At 48.1% G+C, this 21,449-nt stretch overlaps 1 protein-coding gene across 1 annotated transcript; it reads left to right on the forward strand.

The window, feature by feature from the left end:
• Positions 1-995: 995 nt before the first annotated feature.
• LOC121359332 (feather keratin Cos1-1/Cos1-3/Cos2-1-like) lies at positions 996-13,389 on the forward strand. The gene is given in 3 exon segments (XM_041478218.1): positions 996-1,034; positions 1,036-1,131; positions 13,039-13,389. Coding segments are annotated over 3 exon segments (486 nt in total).
• The last annotated feature ends 8,060 nt before the right edge of the window (positions 13,390-21,449 follow it).

The raw sequence follows: 21,449 nt of genomic DNA on the forward strand, positions 1-21,449 counted from the left end.
AACAAAACAAAGCAAGACTGCAAAAAACCACTAAAATAACTTCGCTCCATCTCCAACTCTTTTTCAGTGATGCAACTGCTCTTCCTCATTCCTGGTTCTCTTCTGTTTCCTCCATGTTTAAGCAACACAACAGGATAGAGAATGAGGGGTTGCAGTCAGAACACAACAGTTATTTTTTGGGCAAAGATCGACTTCAACAGAACTGATCATGAAAAAGCAGCAGGATTTAGTCAGTTAGCCTAAAAAAATATCACACCTTCCTACTTTTCCAGACACAGTTGCTAGACATGCAATTTTTTTAGGGGGTATGGAGGTCCGGGTCCTTGAACATGAAAGGAGTTTGACTCATAGATGTTTGACTTCCCCTGTACCACACAAGAAAGTCTGTTCTACATCTCACAACAGAGCACAACCCAGGTCCCAGTCCATTCAGTTCAACACCCTTTTGCTGTGAGATGCAACCACTTCCTCACTCAGCACCGGCGAGATGAGCTGTACAAGTGCATCCAGCATTGGTCTGGAGAGGAAGAACCTGTGTCCCATCCCAGCAACACTCCAGCATAAGAGGATCCATTCAGGGACTTTCAATTCAGTGGCCTGCCTGGAACAACTCAAAAATATGTGCACTCATATGAGAACAGGAGGAAGTTGGCACCTGGGGTCTCTGCTGACACAGCATGTCCCCTCACATGGCAGTCCTTGGGCAAGAAGCACAAAAGTGGTGCCCATTTCCAGGCAACTTTGACACAAACAAACCCACAATAATTAACGCAAATTCACATCAGCTGACCACAGAGAATGCCAACAGCCCTTGATCTGAGCATCCTGCAGGTTCTGATGTGTTTACCTCCCGGAAATCCTTGGGCTTGTCCTCCCGGCACTTACAAAAGCCCTCAAGGAGGAAGGGATATGGCATGTGCCAGGAAATGAAAAGGAGGCATTGTAGGAAACCAGGACACAGCCCCTACCATTAACTGGGATGGTGCACCTCTGACATGAGCTGGTCAGAAAATTATGGCTTCCACTAAGGTGCCTGAGGGCCTGAGGCAGGCCAGGACTGCTATAAAAGGCAGCCCAAGTCTCTGCTCTCTCATCCACTTCTCTCACCTCCTCCTCCTCCTCAGGAACCAGGTGAGCGCTAAGCCTCTTCTCCTCCTCCTCCTGCTTGCCGTCCCTGCTAAATCTGCTGGCAGCAGTCTTGGGCATGTCCGAAGACCTCTGAACCTTGTTCTGGGCACAGATAGAGTTTTGGGACATTGTATTTAGAGCTGCAGGCTTCTCTTTCCTTCTTCTACTCTCCCCTCTCTTTTATTCACTGTCTGTGTCTTCCCAGACCAGTCTAGTGTGGATATGTTGCCCTGCCATCCTCTGCAGGGTGGGCAGAGGCACACCCTGCACAAGCTCCACTGCATCTTAGTGGCTGCTCGTCTTGGCCTCTGTGAGACACTTCCTTTTCCACTTTACGCTCAATAAAGTTGTTTTGCATCCAAGCCTTGGCCTCCATATCTTCCTTTTTTCCTACGGAAACTATTCCAGTCTGCTGAGGGTAAAAGTTGGAGGGGTATAGGGTGGGAGTTCCTGTAGGGGATTTTCCTTTCTGCCTTTTCCATTGGAGTTGATGAAGAACATCCCTGGCTACTCCACAGCCAATGGCAAACGGGGAAAAGATGGCTCCAAAGGGTGGCAGGAATGGAGAAGGGAACAGCATTGTCTGGGACCAGCCCACATCTCTTCCTTCTCCTCTCCTTCGTTATCCAGTCTAAAGTCCCTGAGCAGCACATGTGGTCAAAGGCAGATGAGACAGGTACTTCATAGAGTCCTTTAGCACCAGGCAGGACACAGCTGCTGTCCAGACATGCAGGGCTGAGGTGATGCAGAAGATGGGATCAGTCTCTGCCAATCAAGTTGAGCACACTGTGAGGTGGCACCTTTCCTTCATTAAGGAGAGGGAAATACTCAGGATTCTTAAATGCTCAAGGTCAAAAGGAGTGGAGGAATTGGCTTAGGGACTGGGTTCAAATGTAGGTAGTGGCCTTTCCAGGAATGTAAGCCTTTGGGGAAAGGAAAGCTGCAGGTTTCCTGGAAACACTGATAGCAAACAGCTGAACTTGGCAGGAATCAGAGCAGGGAGCTGCAGCTTTTGCACATGAAAGGCTGCATTTGCCAAAGGCCAAACCATTTTGCCAGGAAACTTGCTATTAATGAAAACACTTCAAGAAGAGAGATGGTGGGTGGTTTCCCTGTGTTGTGATGCCAGCTGATGCTGGCGTTCCCTGCTACTCCCTGAGGCCATGAGGCCCTGAAATCAAGGCCAAATGTTTGATTGCCTGATAAGAAGAATGGAACAGAACAGCATTTTACTCTTACCAAATTAATGGAACAATGTAGCCTTGGAGAATTAGATGTGTTATAAATAACTAGATAGTTGCTGGCTTTTTTACGGCTTTTTTATTAGCTTTTTCAGATTATTAATCACAACAATTTTGATGTAGTACAATTTGTAATCATTTTAACTGGTTTTGAATATAGCATAATTTGTCAGCTTTTGCGGCAATGCTCTGGCTATGTGTAGTTTATATATATTAGTGTGATAAATATATTATAGTTTTGGCTTTTGCAAAATATTAAAATAGAGACTATGTAATAATAACTTTTGCAGAACATTTTTATCTTTGTAGCTAGCTTACAACAGTGAGAAAACTCAAGTTTTTGGAAATAGCTAAAACTGTCTCTATGATTACATAACATTGAAGGAACCACATAGATAACAATGAAGAAAAGGATGTGAAAAAGACACTGACCCTTCGGCGATCAATAATTGCCCGTTTGTCGTTGTGAGGAAATGGCATACACATTGTAAGAAAATTACATATACATTGTGAAGAAATTACATTCACGACTCTCAGTAATCAAATCTACACTATTGCATGACGGATCAAGGGTGGAACAAAGCTAAAGAGTTCCCAGAACATGTAAAAGAGCTCACAGGAATGTTTGAATATGTATAATCCTCATGAATATGCATCTAACTAATGTAATGAAAAAGTATATAAGAAAGTTGTTTTAAGCTAACAGTGTGCTTCTGGCAGTTTGCCAGGCACACCAGCGCTGGATATTGTCCCTTTTATCCCTTATTAAACTTCAAAAAATTTTAAAGAGTGAGCATTGTTTCTCACAAAAAGGCTGACAAAACAAAAGTAATGAAAAACAATGGTATTGTGCATTACTCAAAAGCTGAGGTCAAGGAACAACCTCCTAAAAATTTTGGGACACAAGACATTGATGACCACTGAAGAAGATGCCAAAAGACCAAATAAGGACTTGCAATAAGGGGTGTGACTGTATATATATGTGCACATATGCATGTATATATAATGCATATCTATCAAGTTAGCAGGGATACAAAATAAATATGCAATTAGTGTGTATGATAAAAATTCTCTTTAACCTACACTTGATGCACTTGATTAGAGGAAGGATCCTCCGAGTGCCCAGAGCTGCAATAAAGAATGCCTGCTTTCTAATATGCAAAACTGTGTTAGAAAGTTTATATCTGAATGATTTTGGTATCATGCCAACACTGCATCTTTAACTGCTGGTGTGCTAAATTCTGTACACTGGGAAACTCAAACTCAGAGAGCCTCCAACACTCATGGATGGCAATCGGGGATGTAAAAGAAATGGGTTTTTATTCCATGCTGGGGACATGACATGTCAATTGACACTTGCCTGGAAACGAAGACAGTACACCTTTATCAGACTCCCAAAGGGGTATAAATGTTGCCCAATGATTGCACAGACTGTGCTGGCTGAACTTCTACTTTTTCATGCATTCTGGACATGAAATTATTTTAATCACAGAAGATCCCTACCTGAAAAGGTGTGAAAGTTGCTGGGTGTGTCCTTCAGCAAGAACCTCCAAGACCTCAAAACATGATGCTGGCCAGAAGACAGAGCTTTAGAACATGGTATTCAGAGCTTCAAGCCTGTTGGAGGTTAGGATTCTTCCTTTAGTTTTCTTTCTCTTAGGGAATTTTCTCTAATTTTGCTACTAAGAGACAGTAACAACTAGGTACTTAAAGAGGGACTAACAAAGTTGCCCCAGGAAGGGTGCAGCTGGCTACTCTCTTTTCTGAGGGTTTCTTTCAGAGGGACAGAGATATCTTAAGAATTGGGCTTGGGGAAAACAAGGGGGCTGGGCACAGCCCCTACGTCTTGCTCTCTTAGCATTTGGAGGGGAAGGAGGCTGTGGATACTGTGGGAAGAATTCACCAACACTGGGCGGTTCTGCCTCCTGCTGCCTTCTCCTATGGTGAGTGGAGCTCTCCTCTTAAGAATGGCCATTCCACTAGGACCTTATTAACACCCTATGTCATCAAACAGGGGACCCTTCACCATCTGCTCGGGTGCCTCAGGGGAAGCCCAGGATCCCCGAACACCTTTCCGCCTCAAGGGAGCCTCTATGTCGTGTTCAGGAGCCAGGCTGCTGCTACCCAGCTCTGCCACTTCTCTGCCACAGTTCTGGGTTCTTCCCTGCACTGTAACCCCACACCCCCTGTCCGCTGGGACACCCTGCAGCTCTTGCCACAGCTGCAGAGTTTCTGATACATTTCATTTGCTGTTCCAGGTTCTGCTCGTCCCTGCCATTCCAGTGTGCTGCTTCTGACGTTCCTGCTACAGCTCCTTTTGCCACCCAGAGGGAAACCAGGACCGGCTGCCCTGTGGGTTTGTAAAGGGAGCCCCTTCTCCATCCGTGCTGGCTGTGCCGCCATTACCAACATGGAGAGAGGCGGCTGAGGCGCGCCACAGCGCCTCCTGCTGGAGTGGGGGAATCCTCGCACCCGCCCTGCCCAGCCGGGAGCCAGCAGCGCCCCTGCTGGCTGTGACCGGAACTGCACCAAAGGGGAAATTGCTTAAAGGGCAGGAAGAGACTTTTTATTGGGTTTCTGGGTTCTTTTGTTTGTTGTTGCTGCCATTGTTGCTTGTTTGCCTTGTTAGATACATACATACTGGTAAAGAACTGTTATTCCTTTTCCCTATCTTTGCCTGAAAGCTCCTTAATTACAGGTTATAATAATTCAGAGGGAAGGGGCCATATTCTCCATTCCTAAGGAAGGTTCCTGCCTTTCTTGGCAGACACCTGTCTTTCAAATGGAGACAAAGCCATTATCCCCTTCTTCAATTCTCAATTAAGGAATGAAAATCTGGAGAGGTAGGAAGACATTCTTGGCCTTTTTTTCCTGAACATATAGCAAGAAATGGAGGATGAAGGAGGCAGAGGCTGCATTTCAGTTCTGTGGGTACTTCTCTGCAAGCACCATTCAGCTGTAGATTGGCTTCTTCTGGCAAAGATACCCAGCTACTCTGTGGTGCTGAAGAACACACCAAGGGCAGGGCTGACTGAGGGAATCTTCATGTGGCCTCAATGATGAGGTTCACACACATACAAATGCACACAGACACACACACAGAGACTGACTCATGTGTGCTCATGCATGGCTGCATGGAGCCAAGCAAAACTCTATATATTCATAGAAGGCCATAAAAATATCAGCAACTCAGAACTCTGCTGAAGACATGTTGGGAGCAACTCTGGCGGGAGAGGACTCAAGTTTACTGGTGAAGACCAGGTCACAGACACACTGTTAATGTTCACAGATGACCAACAGAGACTGCACTGTAAGAGAATGAGTCAAATGAGACCAGCTGAATTTTCCTTAGAGCAAGGTTTGTGTAGCAATGGGGTCAGTGCAGCAATCACTGACTGTCAGAGAGAGTCAGGGAGAAAAAAATAAAAGGATGCTTAATGTCCCCTCACATGGCAGTCCTGTGCATGGAGGAATGAGAGCAGTGTGCATTCCTGACAATTCTAGTACAAAAACCCACACAGGGTTTTTGACACAGGTTCACATCAAGTGACCGCATGGAATGCCACCATCTGAGCCTTCTGCCTGCGCTGACATGTCTATATCTGGGAAATACTTGGGTCTCTCATCCCAGCACTTACAGAAGTCTTCAGATAGGAATTCAGATGGAATTAGACAGGAAATGAAAAGGCAGCAATGCAGGAAATCAGGACACAGTCCCTACCATTAAATGGGATGGTGCATATTTGACATGCTCAGAAAATTATGACTTCCACTAAGGTGCCTTTGGGCACCTTATGACTTCTACTAAGGTGCCTCTGGCAGAAAATTATGTCTTCATAAAATTATGGCTTCCAGTAAGGTGCCTCTGGGCCTGAGGCAGGGCAGGACTGATATAAAAGGCAGCCCAAGTCTCTGCTCTCTCATCCACTCCTCTCACCTTCTCCGACAGAATTTTGGAACATTACATTTAGACTTTTTTGCTATTAATTCCATCTTCTCCTCTCTCCTCCCTTCCTTTCCTTTCCCTTCCTTTCACCACCACCCAATGCCAGCCTAGTGGAAGTGTCTTCCCCTGCTCCCTTCCTCCCTCTGTCTGCCATCCAGGCCTCTGGACATCCCCATTGCATCTTTGCGGTTGCTCCTGGTGCTGTCCCCTACGTACCTGCTTTTCTTCTTTAGTCTCAATAAAGTTCATTTGCATTCAAACCTCAGCCTCTGATTTCTCCTTCATTTTGTGACAACTCTTCCAGTCTCCTCAGGAGCACAATGGAAAAGCAGAGTGGCACTCACTACTATGGGTTTTCCTTGTACCCTTTCCCTTGAAGCTGACAAAGACATCCCTGACAGTGAGGGTGATGAGGCACTGGAACAAGTTGCCCAGAGAAATTGTACATTTCTCATTTCTGGAAATGTTCAAGGCGAGGTTGCTCAGGATTTTGAGACACTTGGATTGTTGGATGCAGTCAATGCCTCTTTTGTGGGGTTGCTGTGGTTTTGAAAATGAAATTAAATGTTTTTTTGGTTCCCTTGAGTTGACACAGTTGCGCAGAAGGAACACCCAAAAACCATGGTGGAAATGCAAAGAGTAAATTTATTTCCATACCTCACTCCATGGAGGAGGTTGAAGCAATGCTTGGGCAGAGAAGCACAAGTGGGAATATTGTCCCCCTTAGGCTCAGTCCTTGCTGGCAAGGCTCCTCTTTGACCAGTGCTCAAGTACGTCTGTGAGAGGGCCTCCATGTCTTTCTGAACACTGGCATTGTTTTACACAGATTCTGTTTCTTCAAACTCAGGATAAAATAGCAGTAGGTTTTATTTATGAGTTTTTTTCGGACAGAGTTGGATCTGATGCACAAGTGGGAATATTGTCCTTGCTGGCAAGGCTCCTCTTTGACCAGTGCTCAAGTACGTCTGTGAGAGGGCCTCCATGTCTTTCTGAACACTGGCATTGTTTTACACAGATTCTGTTTCTTCAAACTCAGGATAAAATAGCAGTAGGTTTTATTTATGAGTTTTTTTCGGACAGAGTTGGATCTGACTGTCAGACAGGGCGGGAGCTGCTGGAATGTTGTTCCAGAGCCCATTCCTGCAGCTTTCTTCCCCGGCTGCCAAACTTTGCCACTTCAACACAATAGGGAATGTCCATTATGGGGTGAAAAACAATTGGATGAATAAAATTTCTAACAGCCACAGAGTCGTCCAGGCTTAACACGTGGATGAATGTAACTTTCAATTATCTAAAGAAAAATTATATTAGGGGTCCCGGAGCAAAGAGGGAATTTTCCTGACCTCCCCCTTGAAAGAGGAGCTGTGTTTTTGGTCTTTTGGTCCTGAATGATGCTTTCCTGGACATAGTTGCTGGGAACACCATTTTCGGGGGATATGGACGTCCTGGTGCTTGAACACTAAAGTGAGATCACAGCTCTTAGGCTGTGAACCCAGTGCCACCAAGAACATCTATCCTACGTCTCAGAGCAAGGCAACATCTATACCCTGATCCCTCCAATTCCATCCGCACATTTGTTGTAAGGTCTTGGCCCCCACTGACTTGGACATGATAATATCCCGGAAATTCTTGAGCCTCTTATGCTGGCCCTAACAGAAGATTTCAGATAGGAATGCACAGGACAGAAGCCAGGAAATGAAAAAGCGGAAATGCAGGAAACCAGGACACAGCCCCTACCATTAACTGGGATGGTGCACCTCTGACATTGTCATCCCTGCTAAAGATCCTGTTGCTAACGTCCTTGGCCAACAATCTCCAAGGCCTGAGAACATGGTGCTGGAATGAAGATGGAAGTTTTGGAACATTACCTTTATGCCATTAGCTTTCTGTTGCCTTCTATGACTCTTTTCTCTTTCTTTTGCATTGTTTTCCTGTCGCCACCATGCAATGTCAACCTAATGGGACTGTTGGCTTCTCTGCCTCCCTCTCTCTGGAGGCCAGGCAGATGGACACCCCCACTGCATCTTAGTGGCTGCTTCAGATGCCCTCTGTGAGCCTCCTCCTTTTCTGCTTTAGACTCAATAAAGTTGTTTTGCATCCAAGCCTTGGCCTCTGATTCTCTTTTCATCTGTGGCATGTTCTTCCAGTAAGCTCAGGAAAAAACGTATAGAAGTAGAGGGTGAGAATCCATACAGCAGATTTTACTTCTTGCCCTTTATGTGGTAGCTGTCCAACACATCCCTGGCTAATCCACTGGAATTACTGTCAGGGTGAAGATGGCAGGGAATGGAAACCAGCAAAGCCTGGGGATGGCCCACAATCTCTTCCCTTCCAACACCGTCCTCACATTTAATATTTGTCCCAGCTTCTGTCTAGAAGGCAGGGCTGAGGGGTTTCATGATTAGTATTTCATCAGCCACACAAAAGAGCTGATTGGGAAGAGCTTTTCTATGGAGTCCTTTGCTGGTTCATCCAGGAACGGCCAATCTTTTTCCAATGTCGCAAAATGCAACCAAGTGGGGATTTTTTTACCATGCCCCTTTTGGTTTGTCCACTACTTATTTCCAAATATGTTGTGGTTTGATACTGCCCAATGCCAGGCACTGACAAAATTCATTGGCCCATCCTCTTCTGCTATAGCTGGGTAGAGGAGAGGGGAAAAAAAATTAACAAAAGGCTCATAAGTTAGGTAAGGACTGAGAAAAAAATACTCCAAGGGCAAAACAGGTTCAAATTTAAAGGTATGAGGTAAATTTATTATTAACGGAGTCAGAGGAGGATAATGAAAAGTAAAATAAGTCTTTAACCACCTTTTTTCACTCCCAGCCCCTCCCTCTTTCTCACTGACACTGAAGGGAGGCAGGGCAGGAGGTGCCTTGGCTGCAGGGTATTTGGCTGCAGTGCTGCTTCTCATGTGTCCTCACTTTGTGCTTCTCCCTGCCCCCTGTGCAGGTGCACCTGTGAGCCCCAGCCATGTCCTGCTGGGTTTTGGTTAGTTTGTCACTCGAGATCTTCTGTTTGCTCAGGGAGAGGAGTCTTTTCTCTGCTATGCCATGAAGTCCTTCCCATGGGCAAACAGTCTTCCCCAAACTGCTGTGGCATGGGTCACTCTTAGTGGGGTGCAGTCTTTTAAGGATAGGCTGTTCTAGTTTGGAAGCAAGGGCTCTCTCCCTCTATCTCTGGAAGCAGGAGCCCTCTCACTGTATTTGGGTTTCCCACTGGATCACAACTTTCCCTGACATCTACCCGCGTCAGCGTGAGTCCTTTTCCCACAGGCTGCAAGTGGGTCTCTGAATCCACCATGGACTTTATGGATTGCAGGGGGACAGTTTGTTTCACCATGGTCCTCACCACGGCTTGCAGAAGAATCTTGGCTCCAACGCTTGAAGCACTTCCTCCCCCTCTTTTTCCACTGACTTTGGTGCTGCGATGTTCCTTTCCCTCACATGTCGTCACTTCCTCCTCTTCTCTGACTAGAAGAAAAGCTGCTGCTTCTAGGAACCATCGCCAACAAGTTCCACCAATTCAAAGATTCCTACAGGAGCTCTGAGAAGTAGATTCATCTGGGATCTGCAAGGGGTAGTTCCTCGCCGTGTTTTTGCCACCAGCCATGCGGCCCCAGCACCATGCTCTGAGTGCACCAGGCGTTCAGTTAAAGAGATTTTTTTATCATATGCAATGATTACATATTCATTAGCAAGCCCAAAACACTTGACTTATTTTACATAGTTGCCATCCTTATCAGATGTCCTTCTATACTTCTTTGGGGTCTGTCCTCAAGCCTGATGTCCTTCTTCGGTAGCTGGTCCTCCACTGCCACATTTTAGTCAGGCCAATATTGTTGTTTAGCAGAACTACTGCTTTGTCAGGCTTGAAGAGCTGAGCAGCAACCCTACTTGCCATTTGCATTACTTCTGTTTGCCTAAGTTACATCCTAAAGGTATTTCTCTAAGAATGCGCTGTTAAGGGATACTGCTCTTATCAGAATAAAATGCTGTTCTTTTTGACTGTCCTTCTCAACCTCCCAACTTCCACCACCCAGATGTGGTCAAAGTCGTTTCTCCACGTACTTCATTCTCTTTGACAGAAAAATTTTCCCATAGCTCCTGGCTCAGGACAAAGGCTCCTCTTGCCAGGGGACTCCTCCATCTCCAAGGAGACACCAGAACCCTGTCACCTCAAAGCCTCCCCATAAGGCAGGGACAAGGACCCTGGGAAACAGCTGAGGGCCCCAAGGCTGCCTGGAGGTGGCATCAAAGGGATGGCCTGGGTTTGGGATTGTCCTTGAGAGATGTGGGGGCCGTGGCCCTCTCCAGGTTCCTGCAGAGAAGGAACTGGGGGCTGAGTGTGTGTCAGTGGCTGGCACGGCTGGGCAGGGAAGGCCCTCCAGGGCGTGCAATGGCTGGCTGAGAGCTCAGCTCAGGCCCAGCTGTGGACACACACACAGGGCCACTGACCCCCTGCCAGCCTGCCCAGCAGTGCTCAGAGGTGAGCCCAGCCACACAGAGCCCAGCACACGGGCACAGGCACACGGGCAGGGGCCTTGCACACAAGTGCCCTGCCCTGTGCACAGCCATCCCCGTGCAGGCCAGAGGCTCCCAGCGGGTGTTCCCAGCAGGGCACAAGCACAGGCATGTGCAGACACTCGCACACACTGGGGCACAGCCACGCTGCCACGCACATTATTGTCGGGGAGCACGTGGGGCAGAGGCCTGAGGAAGGGATGTGACTGAGCAGATGCTGGGGACATGCCAGCCACAGCAGATTCTGGGAACACCAAGCAGGACAGAAGCTCAGGCAGCAGTGCTACAGGAGTCTCATGCACTGAGAAGCCCGAGGAGGAAGGCAAAGAAATTTTACCTCGAAGGCAAGGCATGAAGGAGAGCCATTGGGTGATGAGCCACGGACTGGAGGCTTGGGACCACATGAGGCACTTCCAGTCAGCAGGAACAGAAAATATCCACAAGAATGCCTCAGGGCTGGCATTACCTCCTTCCTTGTGATACCTTCAGCACTTAGTTCATTTCTTATGATCATACTGACACATCCTTGCCCCCAGGAAGCATGGAACCTTGCATAGCAGCACTCAGAAGAAGTCATCAATTTCCCAGAGCTCCTGGACTATGGGGCAAAGGCCACTGTGGCCACAGGACTCCCCCATGCCCACAGAGCCACCAGAACCCTGCCACATAAACTTTCTCCATGAGGCAGGAACAAGGACCCTGGGAAACAGCTGAGGCTGCCTGGGCCTCAGAGGGATGGCCGGGGTTTGGGATTGTCCTTGAGAGATGTGGGGGCCGTGGCCCTCTCCAGGTTCCTGCAGAGAAGGAACTGGGGGCTGAGTGTGTGTCAGTGGCTGGCACGGCTGGGCAGGGAAGGCCCTCCAGGGCGTGCAATGGCTGGCTGAGAGCTCAGCTCAGGCCCAGCTGTGGACACACACACAGGGCCACTGACCCCCTGCCAGCCTGCCCAGCAGTGCTCAGAGGTGAGCCCAGCCACACAGAGCCCAGCACACGGGCACAGGCACACGGGCAGGGGCCTTGCACACAAGTGCCCTGCCCTGTGCACAGCCATCCCCGTGCAGGCCAGAGGCTCCCAGCGGGTGTTCCCAGCAGGGCACAAGCACAGGCATGTGCAGACACTCGCACACACTGGGGCACAGCCACGCTGCCACGCACATTATTGTCGGGGAGCACGTGGGGCAGAGGCCTGAGGAAGGGATGTGACTGAGCAGATGCTGGGGACATGCCAGCCACAGCAGATTCTGGGAACACCAAGCAGGACAGAATCTCAGGCAGCAGTGCTACAGGAGTCTCAGGGATTCTGCAGGATGACGAGAAGAGCAAAGAGTTTTCATTAAGGTGACAAGACACATAGTGGAGCTGATTGGTTCATGAGTGAAAGACTGGGGGGCTGAGAGCAGATGAGGCCCCTCCAGTCAGCAGCTATTTCAAATATCTTGCAACATTATAATCTCCACCAGAGTGCCTGAGGCTGGCATCACCTGCCATCTTTTGTATCCATTGTGCTCTTAGTTCATGTCTTATGACTACACTGACACATCCTTATCCCAGGAGACCTAAAATCTCACATACCAGCACTCAGAAGAAATACTCGTGAGGTGATGGCAGTGATGTAAGCCAGGAAATGCAAAGTCATTGTAGAGGGAAAATCCAACTCACTCTATAGGATTTCTAGAAATGTCGCCGTTCATTTGGATCATGTTGGAAATTTGTCACCTGTTTGTCACTGCATGGACTGTGGGCCCTGAGGCACTGTGGGGCCAGGATAAAAGGCAGCCTAACTGGTGGCTCTCTCAACCACTTCTGTCACCTCCTTCTCCTTGGCAACCAGGTGAGTTGGAAGCTTCTTTCTCCTCCACCCTCTCCAAGAAGGCCTTGGCCTTTCTGGCCCTTCTTCCTGCTCCTTGCTCTTCTGGGGGTGTTCTGCTGCGGTGGTGCTGTGGGCAGAGGGCAGAGCGTGTGTTGTGGCCAGAGGCTGAGGCTGGGCTGAGGTGCTGATTTGCATCCAGGTTAGGCAGGAGCCCAGCTGGGCCTGGCTGAGCTGGGAAGGACCGTGCTGGGCTCAGGCAAAGGATCCCTAGGTGGGGCCTGCCCAGCCTGGAGCTCGGCAGGCAGCAGGGGCCTTGTCCTGCTGGGGGTGCCTTGCGGGCCGTGTCTCAGGTGTGCGTGTGCTCTGCTTCCTCCCTGCCCTCTGTGCCAGGTGCAGCGCCAGGCTCGAGACATGTCCTGCTCTGAGAAGTGCCAGCAGTGCCGGCCCTGCGAGCCTTGCTGCCAGCCCAGCGGCCCCTGCCCGCTGGCCAGCAGCTGCACTGAGTCCTCTGTCAGGCAGATCCAGAGCTCCCACGTTGTCATTCAGCCGCCTGCTGTGCTGGTGACCCTGCCCGGGCCCATCCTCAGCTCCTCCCCACAGAACACCGCCGTGGGATCCTCCACCTCTGCTGCTGTTGGCAGCATCCTCAGCTGTGAGGGAGTGCCCATCAACTCTGGGGGCTTTGACATCTCCTGCATCACCAGCTGCTCTGGTGGCAATAGATGCTGTCGTCCCTGCTAAAGATGTTGCTTCCAATGTCCTCAGGCAAGAACCTCCAAGACCTTGGAACATGATGCCGGAATCATAAAAGTATTTTGGGACATTGGATTTAGAGTATTTTGCCATTAGTTTCTTCTTCCCCTCGCTCCTCTCTCTTCCCTTCCGTTTCTGTCACCACCACCCAATCCCTCCTTAGTGGTACCTGTTGCTCCCACTCCCTTCCTCCTTTCATGCAGGCCAGGCAGATGGATGAGGCACTTCCAGTCAGCAGGAACAGAAAATATCCACAAGAATGCCTCAGGGCTGGCATTACCTCCTTCCTTGTGATACCTTCAGCACTTAGTTCATTTCTTATGATCATACTGACACATCCTTGCCCCCAGGAAGCATGGAACCTTGCATAGCAGCACTCAGAAGAAGTGTCCGTGAGGGAATGGTAATGAGGTAAGGCAGGAAATGCAAAGTCATTGTAGAGGGAAAATCCAACTCATGCCATACCATTCCCAGAGGTCTTTCCATTCATTTGGGATCATGCAGGAATATCGTCACTTGTGCAGCACAAAGTGAGGACCCTGAGGCACTGTGGGGCCAGGATAAAAGGCAGCCTAACTGGTGGCTCTCTCAACCACTTCTGTCACCTCCTTCTCCTTGGCAACCAGGTGAGTTGGAAGCTTCTTTCTCCTCCACCCTCTCCAAGAAGGCCTTGGCCTTTCTGGCCCTTCTTCCTGCTCCTTGTTCTTCTGGGGGTGTTCTGCTGCGGGGTGCTGTGGGCAGAGGGCAGAGCGTGTGTTGTGGCCAGAGGCTGAGGCTGGGCTGAGGTGCTGATTTGCATCCAGGTTAGGCAGGAGCCCAGCTGGGCCTGGCTGAGCTGGGAAGGACCGTGCTGGGCTCAGGCAAAGGATCCCCAGGTGGGGCCTGCCCAGCCTGGAGCTCGGCAGGCAGCAGGGGCCTTGTCCTGCTGGGGGTGCCTTGCGGGCCGTGTCTCAGGTGTGCGTGTGCTCTGCTTCCTCCCTGCCCTCTGTGCCAGGTGCAGCGCCAGGCTCGAGACATGTCCTGCTCTGAGAAGTGCCAGCAGTGCCGGCCCTGCGAGCCTTGCTGCCAGCCCAGCGGCCCCTGCCCGCTGGCCAGCAGCTGCACTGAGTCCTCTGTCAGGCAGATCCAGAGCTCCCACGTTGTCATTCAGCCGCCTGCTGTGCTGGTGACCCTGCCCGGGCCCATCCTCAGCTCCTCCCCACAGAACACCGCCGTGGGATCCTCCACCTCTGCTGCTGTTGGCAGCATCCTCAGCTGTGAGGGAGTGCCCATCAACTCTGGGGGCTTTGACATCTCCTGCATCACCAGCTGCTCTGGTGGCAATAGATGCTGTCGTCCCTGCTAAAGATGTTGCTTCCAATGTCCTCAGGCAAGAACCTCCAAGACCTTGGAACATGATGCCGGAATCATAAAAGTATTTTGGGACATTGGATTTAGAGTATTTTGCCATTAGTTTCTTCTTCCCCTCGCTCCTCTCTCTTCCCTTCCGTTTCTGTCACCACCACCCAATCCCTCCTTAGTGGTACCTGTTGCTCCCACTCCCTTCCTCCTTTCATGCAGGCCAGGCAGATGGATACCCATGGCTTCTCTTAATGCTGTCCCTGAGAACGATCTCCTTTTCTTTTTTATACTCAATAAAGTTATTTTTGCAATGGAACCTGGGCCTCTGATTTCTCCTTCCTTCTGTGACAACTCTTCCAGTCTCCTTAGCAGAAAGGTGGAAAAGCAGAGAGCTGGACTCACTGCTGTGGATTTTCCTTGTAGCTAAGAAAGACATCCCTGACAGTGAGAGTGATGAGGCACTGTAATAGAGAAGTTACTTCTCATTCCTGGAAGTCTTTAAGGCAAGGTTACTCAAGACTTTGAGCCACTTGGTTTGGTGGGGGCCATTCTTGCCCTTGTTTTGTGGGGTTGGTGGAGTGTTGCAAACAAAAATTGAGTTCCCTTCTATCCCAAGTGTTTCAGTCAGCACAGTCAGGCACCTGGAACAACCACAAAACCATGGTGGAAATACAAAGACTAAATTTATTGCCTTACCTCACTCCACAGAGGAGGTAGAATCAACACTCAGGCAGGGATACACATTGTCCCACTTAGGATCAGTCCCATGGTGCACACACAGGAATTTCAGCAGCCTAAGGCACAGTCCTTGCTAGCAGGGCTCCTCTTTGCACCTGTGCTGTGATCACCCTGTACATTTTGTGATCTCTGAGCTTTGATCTTCCCTCTCCCTAAATGAAGAGCTCACAAATTTCCATGAGAGGGCCTCCATGTCTCTCCAAACACCTAGAGCCTTGTCTCTTCACAGAGATTTTACTTCTCAAAACAGACAGAGGATAAACAGCAGGTGCAGAGTAAAATGATCTCTGCACAGGCGGGGCAAGTGAGGCCCTTCCCACACCCTTCTTTTGCTTCTTCAGAAAGGCATCGGAGTATTTTGTCTAAAGATGCATGTTTGTGCTGTGGCATTCACATGCTCTGAAAAAATCCCTTTGCCCAGGATTTTTCCCCTGGGAAGCTGAGAAGCCTCAGAGAAAAGGAAAACAATTCTTATCTCATTTGCTTCTCCTGTGTTTTGCTCCTTTGGAATGTGTTTGGAGATTGTTTACCCAAGGTGATTGTTTCATTGGATTCTGGTGTGAGTTGTTTCACTCATTGGCCAATCAGGGCCAAGCTGTGTCGAGACTCTGGAAAGAGTCACAAGTTTTCATTATTATCTTTTCAGCACTGAATAAGGATCCTTTCTGTATTCTTTAATATAGTATAGTGTAGTATTCTTTAATATAATATATTATATATTTAATATATTTAATATAATATATACTATATAATATATACTATATTTAATATAATATAGCATCATAAAGTAATAAATTAGCCTTCTGAGAACATGGAGTCAGATTCATCATTCCTACCTGCCACGGAGGCACCTGCAAATACAATATTGTGCCAGTTTGAACAGTGAGCCAGGACAGTCTGAGGAATGTGTCAAATCCTAAACCAGCAGCCACTGCAACCCCTCTGCACGTGTCAGAGATGACCAAGGTGCTGGAGAACTAGTGCTATGAGTGATGATATGGAGCCTTTTCTCTCTGCAAAGCAAAAGGTTTTGGAAAACTCCATCCAGTTTTCCAGCAGTTCAAGGATTCCAACAAAAAGGATGGGGCCTCTTTCATTCCAAGGATTCCCATGGAAAAGGGTGGGTGACCTGGTTTAGGGCAAATTTGGGAGAAAACCTCTAAAGGAGTTCCTCTAGAAAGTGGATTCAAGCAGGCCCTTCCCCCAGCCGGTTCAGGAAAATATTTCCTTGGCAAAAAGTGGAAAAAAACCTGTTTATTTAACAGCAAAAGCATTTACCAGCACAAAAAAAAAAAAAAAAAAAAAAAAAAAAATATTTGAACAATATTAAACAATGAAACCTCTTGCCACTCAGTGCTGGAAATGCCGTGGCCCAGGCCCGACCTGGTGGGCCACAGGTGAACTGATGGTGCTTTTTTGGGTGTTCAGCCCCGAGCAGGTTTAAACAGGTCCAAAGAAAAAGAAAAACTACAGTCCAGGGAACTTCTCTGCCTCAGCTAACCAAAAACTAAGAGCAAAGGAGTGCTCTGTCCTGCCATCTGTCCATCCACAGACAACACAGTCCATGAGCAGGCATGTGGAGGAGTGAATGCAGTTTCTGAAAACAAATTGCGTGCTTCTTTTCCCCCCGCCCATCGCTCTCAGAACAAGTCTTAAAGGTGGAAAAGATATTTCTGGCTTAAACAGACAAATGGGGATACAATTCAGTATAACAAAGTCACCCCAGGAGAATGGGTTATTTCCAAGGAGTTCCCTTATTCAAGAACAGAATGCTCCAGAGCAGGTCCCCAACAGGGGAAGAATTCCTGTCAGCAGGACCTGCTCCAGTTTGGCTGTTTCTCCACTGCAGTGGACATTCCTGCCAGGAGTCTTTTCTGGTGCATGCTCCTCATAGGGTCACAGCTTCCTTCATGGTACATTCACCTGTAAAGGGCTCCATAGAACAGCTGACCCCAATCAGCCTGTCTGTGTGGGTGCTGCTAACCCCAGCCTATGAAACCCTTCAGTCCTGTGTGTCTGGACAGCAGCTGGGCAGAACAGGAGATGCAGTGGAGGTGTCAGATAAGAGCAGGTTGTGGGCTGTCCCTAAGCATTGCTGATTCCCACGCAACCCCTTTCACCCACCATTTCGGTCAAGTTTGGGAACCATCTTCCTCTCTTGGTAGTTGTAGTGGAATACTGAGGGATGTGTTTGTGAGCTCCAAGAGAAAAGGCACAAAGTAGAATCCACTGTAGGGAGTCCCAAGTTCTGCTTGCTCCACCTTTTACCCTGAGCTTACAGGAGAAGTTGACACAGACAAAAAGAGAATCAGAGGCCAAGGCTTGGATGCAAAACAACTTTATTGACTCTAAGCAAGAAGAAGGAGGTAGTTCCAAGAGAGCACCAGGAGCAGCCACTGGGGTGCAGTGGGGGGTATCCATCTGCTGGTCTGCAGAGCAAAGGAGAGAGAGAAGCCAACAGGTCCCACTGTGCTGGCATTGTGTGCTACTGATTGGAAAGGAATGCAAGAGAGAAGAGAGGAGAAGAAGGAAACAAAAGTCAGAGACCCTACATACAGTCCCAAAGTTCTGTCTTCATTTCAGCTCCACTTTCTGAGGTCTTAGAGGTTCTGGTCTGAGGATGTTGCCAGCTGATTTAGCAGGGATGGCATCTGCTGCCACCATAGCAGCTGGTGATGCAAGAGAGGTCAAAACCGCCAGAGCTGATGGGCACACCCTCACAGCTGAGGATGCTGCCAACAGCAGCAGAGGTGGAGGATCCCACGGCGGTGTTCTGTGGGGAGGAGCTGAGGATGGCTGTTCATGTCACCATCCCAGTTAATGGTAGGGGCTGTGTCCTTGTTTCCTGCATTGCTGCCTTTTCATTTCCTGGCTTCTGCCATGTGCATTCCTCTTTCCTGTCTGAAGACTGGAATCTGTGTTAGGGCTGGGATGAGAGCCCCAAGAATTTCCAGGATGTAAACAGATCAGCATAGGCAGAGTGCTTGGATCATGGTCTGGTGGCATTCCATGCAGGCACGTGATGTTCACTTGTGTCATCCCTGTAGGTTTCTTTGTGGCAAAATTTTCAGTGCATCAGGCTTGTTCTTCTACACATGCACAACGGCCATGTGAGGTAAGAGGGAACAACCTTTTCTCCTTCTGCCCCATCTCTCTCTGGTAAAGAGTTTCACTCAGATGGGCTCTGCTTGCTGGGTTTTTTCTTCTTTCTGCACTTACCATATCTCACAGAAATTGTGCTGGTCTCATCGACCTCACCCTATTTCTGTACACTCTGTGTGGGTCCTTTGGGAAGGCAAGGCCATTTCTGCGGCTGGGTTCCTTCACAGGTGCTTGAGTACTCTTCTTTCAGAGTTGTCCCCAACACCTCAACAGAGTGCTCATTTTTTAATGGTTTTATTTTACAAATGTTCTGATTGCAAGGTCCAAGGGAGGCCTTCCTAAGTATGTGTGTATCAGTGTGTGCATCATGAGGGTGTAGGAATGTGCCCCCTGTTGACGGAGTGAACAAATTATCCTTTGTCTCCTTAAAAAAGAAAAAACCCCAGAAGTTTCTCTCCTCAATTCAGTAAAAAGACACCTCGTAAGACCTTGAAGACTTCACCTCAAACCTAAGGATACCGAATTGAACAGAATCCAAAAAGTCCCACCTAAGCAATTCACTAGAAAAAGAAGAAAACAAAAGTAGTAATCACTTTTGTAGAGTGTTTTTACCAGGAGCAAGAGCCTCTTACTCCTAACTCAGTTTTTCTCTGTAAAGAGCTCTGTTATTTTGCCTTTTATTAAAACTTTTCTGTTTCCAACACTACCTCAAAAGCCATCCTACTAATTTTATACCATCAAAGTAGCTAAGCTATCTCAAGTGTGCTATATTTCTCTAAGAACTCATAAGACCTGGCTCGAGGAGAAAATATAACATGAGGGCACATGAAGGTTCTCATTGTCAGTCCCCTTGTGGTGTGTCCTTTAGTCTCACAGAGGCACTGGCTGCCCTGGAGAGGCAGGCCAATGTACAGCTGAACAGTGCTGCTTTGACCTTGCAGAGAAGTGTCTGGAGAACTGAAATGCAGACTCTGCCTCCTCCACCCTCCACTTGTTGCTTCATGTTCAGGGAGAAAGCTCAGAAATCTTGCCAGCCTCTGCAGGCCTTCATCCCAAATGGATGCTCCTCTGCTGGAGTGTTGCTGGTGAGTGGGTGTGGTGTCCCACTCGTAAGGGGGAGGGAACAGCCAGGATTTGTATACGCTGGTGGTTGAGAGGAAAAAACAAAGTCAGAGAGTCCCCAGAAGATTTCACATTTTTTAATTAATAAATTGCACATTTGGCATTGAAATAGGAACAGGAATATGAATAGGGATAGGAATAGGAATCGGAATAGGGATAGGAATAGGAATCGGAATAGGGATAGGAATAGGGATAGGAATAGGAATAGGAATAGGAATAGACAAGGCCAAGGCAAAGGCCAGGCCAAGGCCAGGGACAAGGCGAAGGCCAGGCTAAGGTGGACAGGGAAGAGAAAAGAAGATGGGAAACAACTTCAGGGTTGAGATAAGGCAGTTGGCTAAAGCAAAACATGCAAAACAGCCTGATGTTGAAATTTTTATTCTTCCGATTGTGCTTCACACTGTGTCAGATACTTTCCCTTAAGTAAAAGTGGTGAGATTTGGTAGCTGGGGCAGAAAAGTGTAGGAATGGCTCTGGATAAGACTCCAGTGTCTCCCACCATGTCTGCCTGAGTCAGCTCCAGCCCAAAAGAGAGCTCAGCACTGCCTAACACTGAGCATATTTTGTCACACTGATAATGCCTCTGTGGAAGCATATTTCATTAGAAATGGTTTGGGTTGGGAGGAAAGGGCTAAAAGCAGAAGAATTAGCAGGATCATTGTAGGTTTGCTGAAGTGACCTTGCAGCTGAGGATGCCAAAGCATGGAGGACATCAATGTGGGAAAAACCATAAAGGATGCCTTCTGCTCTTTTATCCTGTGTTTGGAGAAGCAGAATCTCTGTGTAGAGACAATGCCAGTGTTTGGAGAGACTTGGAGGCCCTCTCATGGACATGCTTGAGCTCCCTTTTTTGGGAGAGAGAAAAATCAAAGCTCAGAGATCACAAAAAGCACAGGGAGATCACAACACCGGTGTAAGGAGGAGCCCTGCCAGCAAGGACTGATCTGAAGCAGGACAATGTTTCCAATTGTGCATCTCTGCCCGAGTGTTGATTCCACCTCTGTGGAGTGAGGTAAGGCAATAAATTTAGTCTTTGTATTTCCACCATGGTTTTGTGGTTGTTCCAGGTGCCTGATTGTGTTGATTGAAACACTTGGGATAGAAGGGAACTTAAACATTTTTTTGTTTGCAACACTCCACCGACCCCACGGAACATGGGCAAGAATGGCCCACCAAACCGAGGGGCTCAAAATCCTGAGCAACCATGCCTTGAAGACTTCCAGGAATGAGAAATGTACAATTTCTCTGGGCAACTTGTTCCAGTACCTTATCACCCTCATTGTCAGGGTATCTTTGTCAGCGTAAAGGGAAAGGGCACAAGGAAAATCTGTAGCAGTGAGTCCTGCTCTCTGCTTTTCCAGTGTACTTCTGAGTAGACTGGAAGAGTTGTCACAGAATCTTCATTCATCAAACATTAGAGGCTGATATTTGAATGAAAAAAACTTTATTGAGTAAAAAGAAGAAAATCGAGTCTTTCAGAGAAAGGACCAGGAGCAGCTACTAAGATGAAGTGGGGGTGTCCAGAGACCTGGCCAGCAGATAGAGGGGGGAAGGGAGGTGGCCACTAAGGTGACATTGGTTAGTGTCAAAAGGAAATGAAGGGAAGAAAGAGGGAACACAACAATGAAGTAATAGCTAAGAAGTCTAAATACAATGTCCCAAAATTTTGTCTTCATTCCAGATCTACATTCCGAGGTCTTTAAGGTTCTTGCCTGACAATGTTGGTGACAGCACCTTTAACAGGG

The sequence above is a fragment of the Pyrgilauda ruficollis genome, unplaced genomic scaffold, assembly GCF_017590135.1.
Source record: "Pyrgilauda ruficollis isolate IOZ18807 unplaced genomic scaffold, ASM1759013v1 scaffold432, whole genome shotgun sequence".
Taxonomy (NCBI): Eukaryota; Metazoa; Chordata; class Aves; order Passeriformes; family Passeridae; genus Pyrgilauda; species Pyrgilauda ruficollis.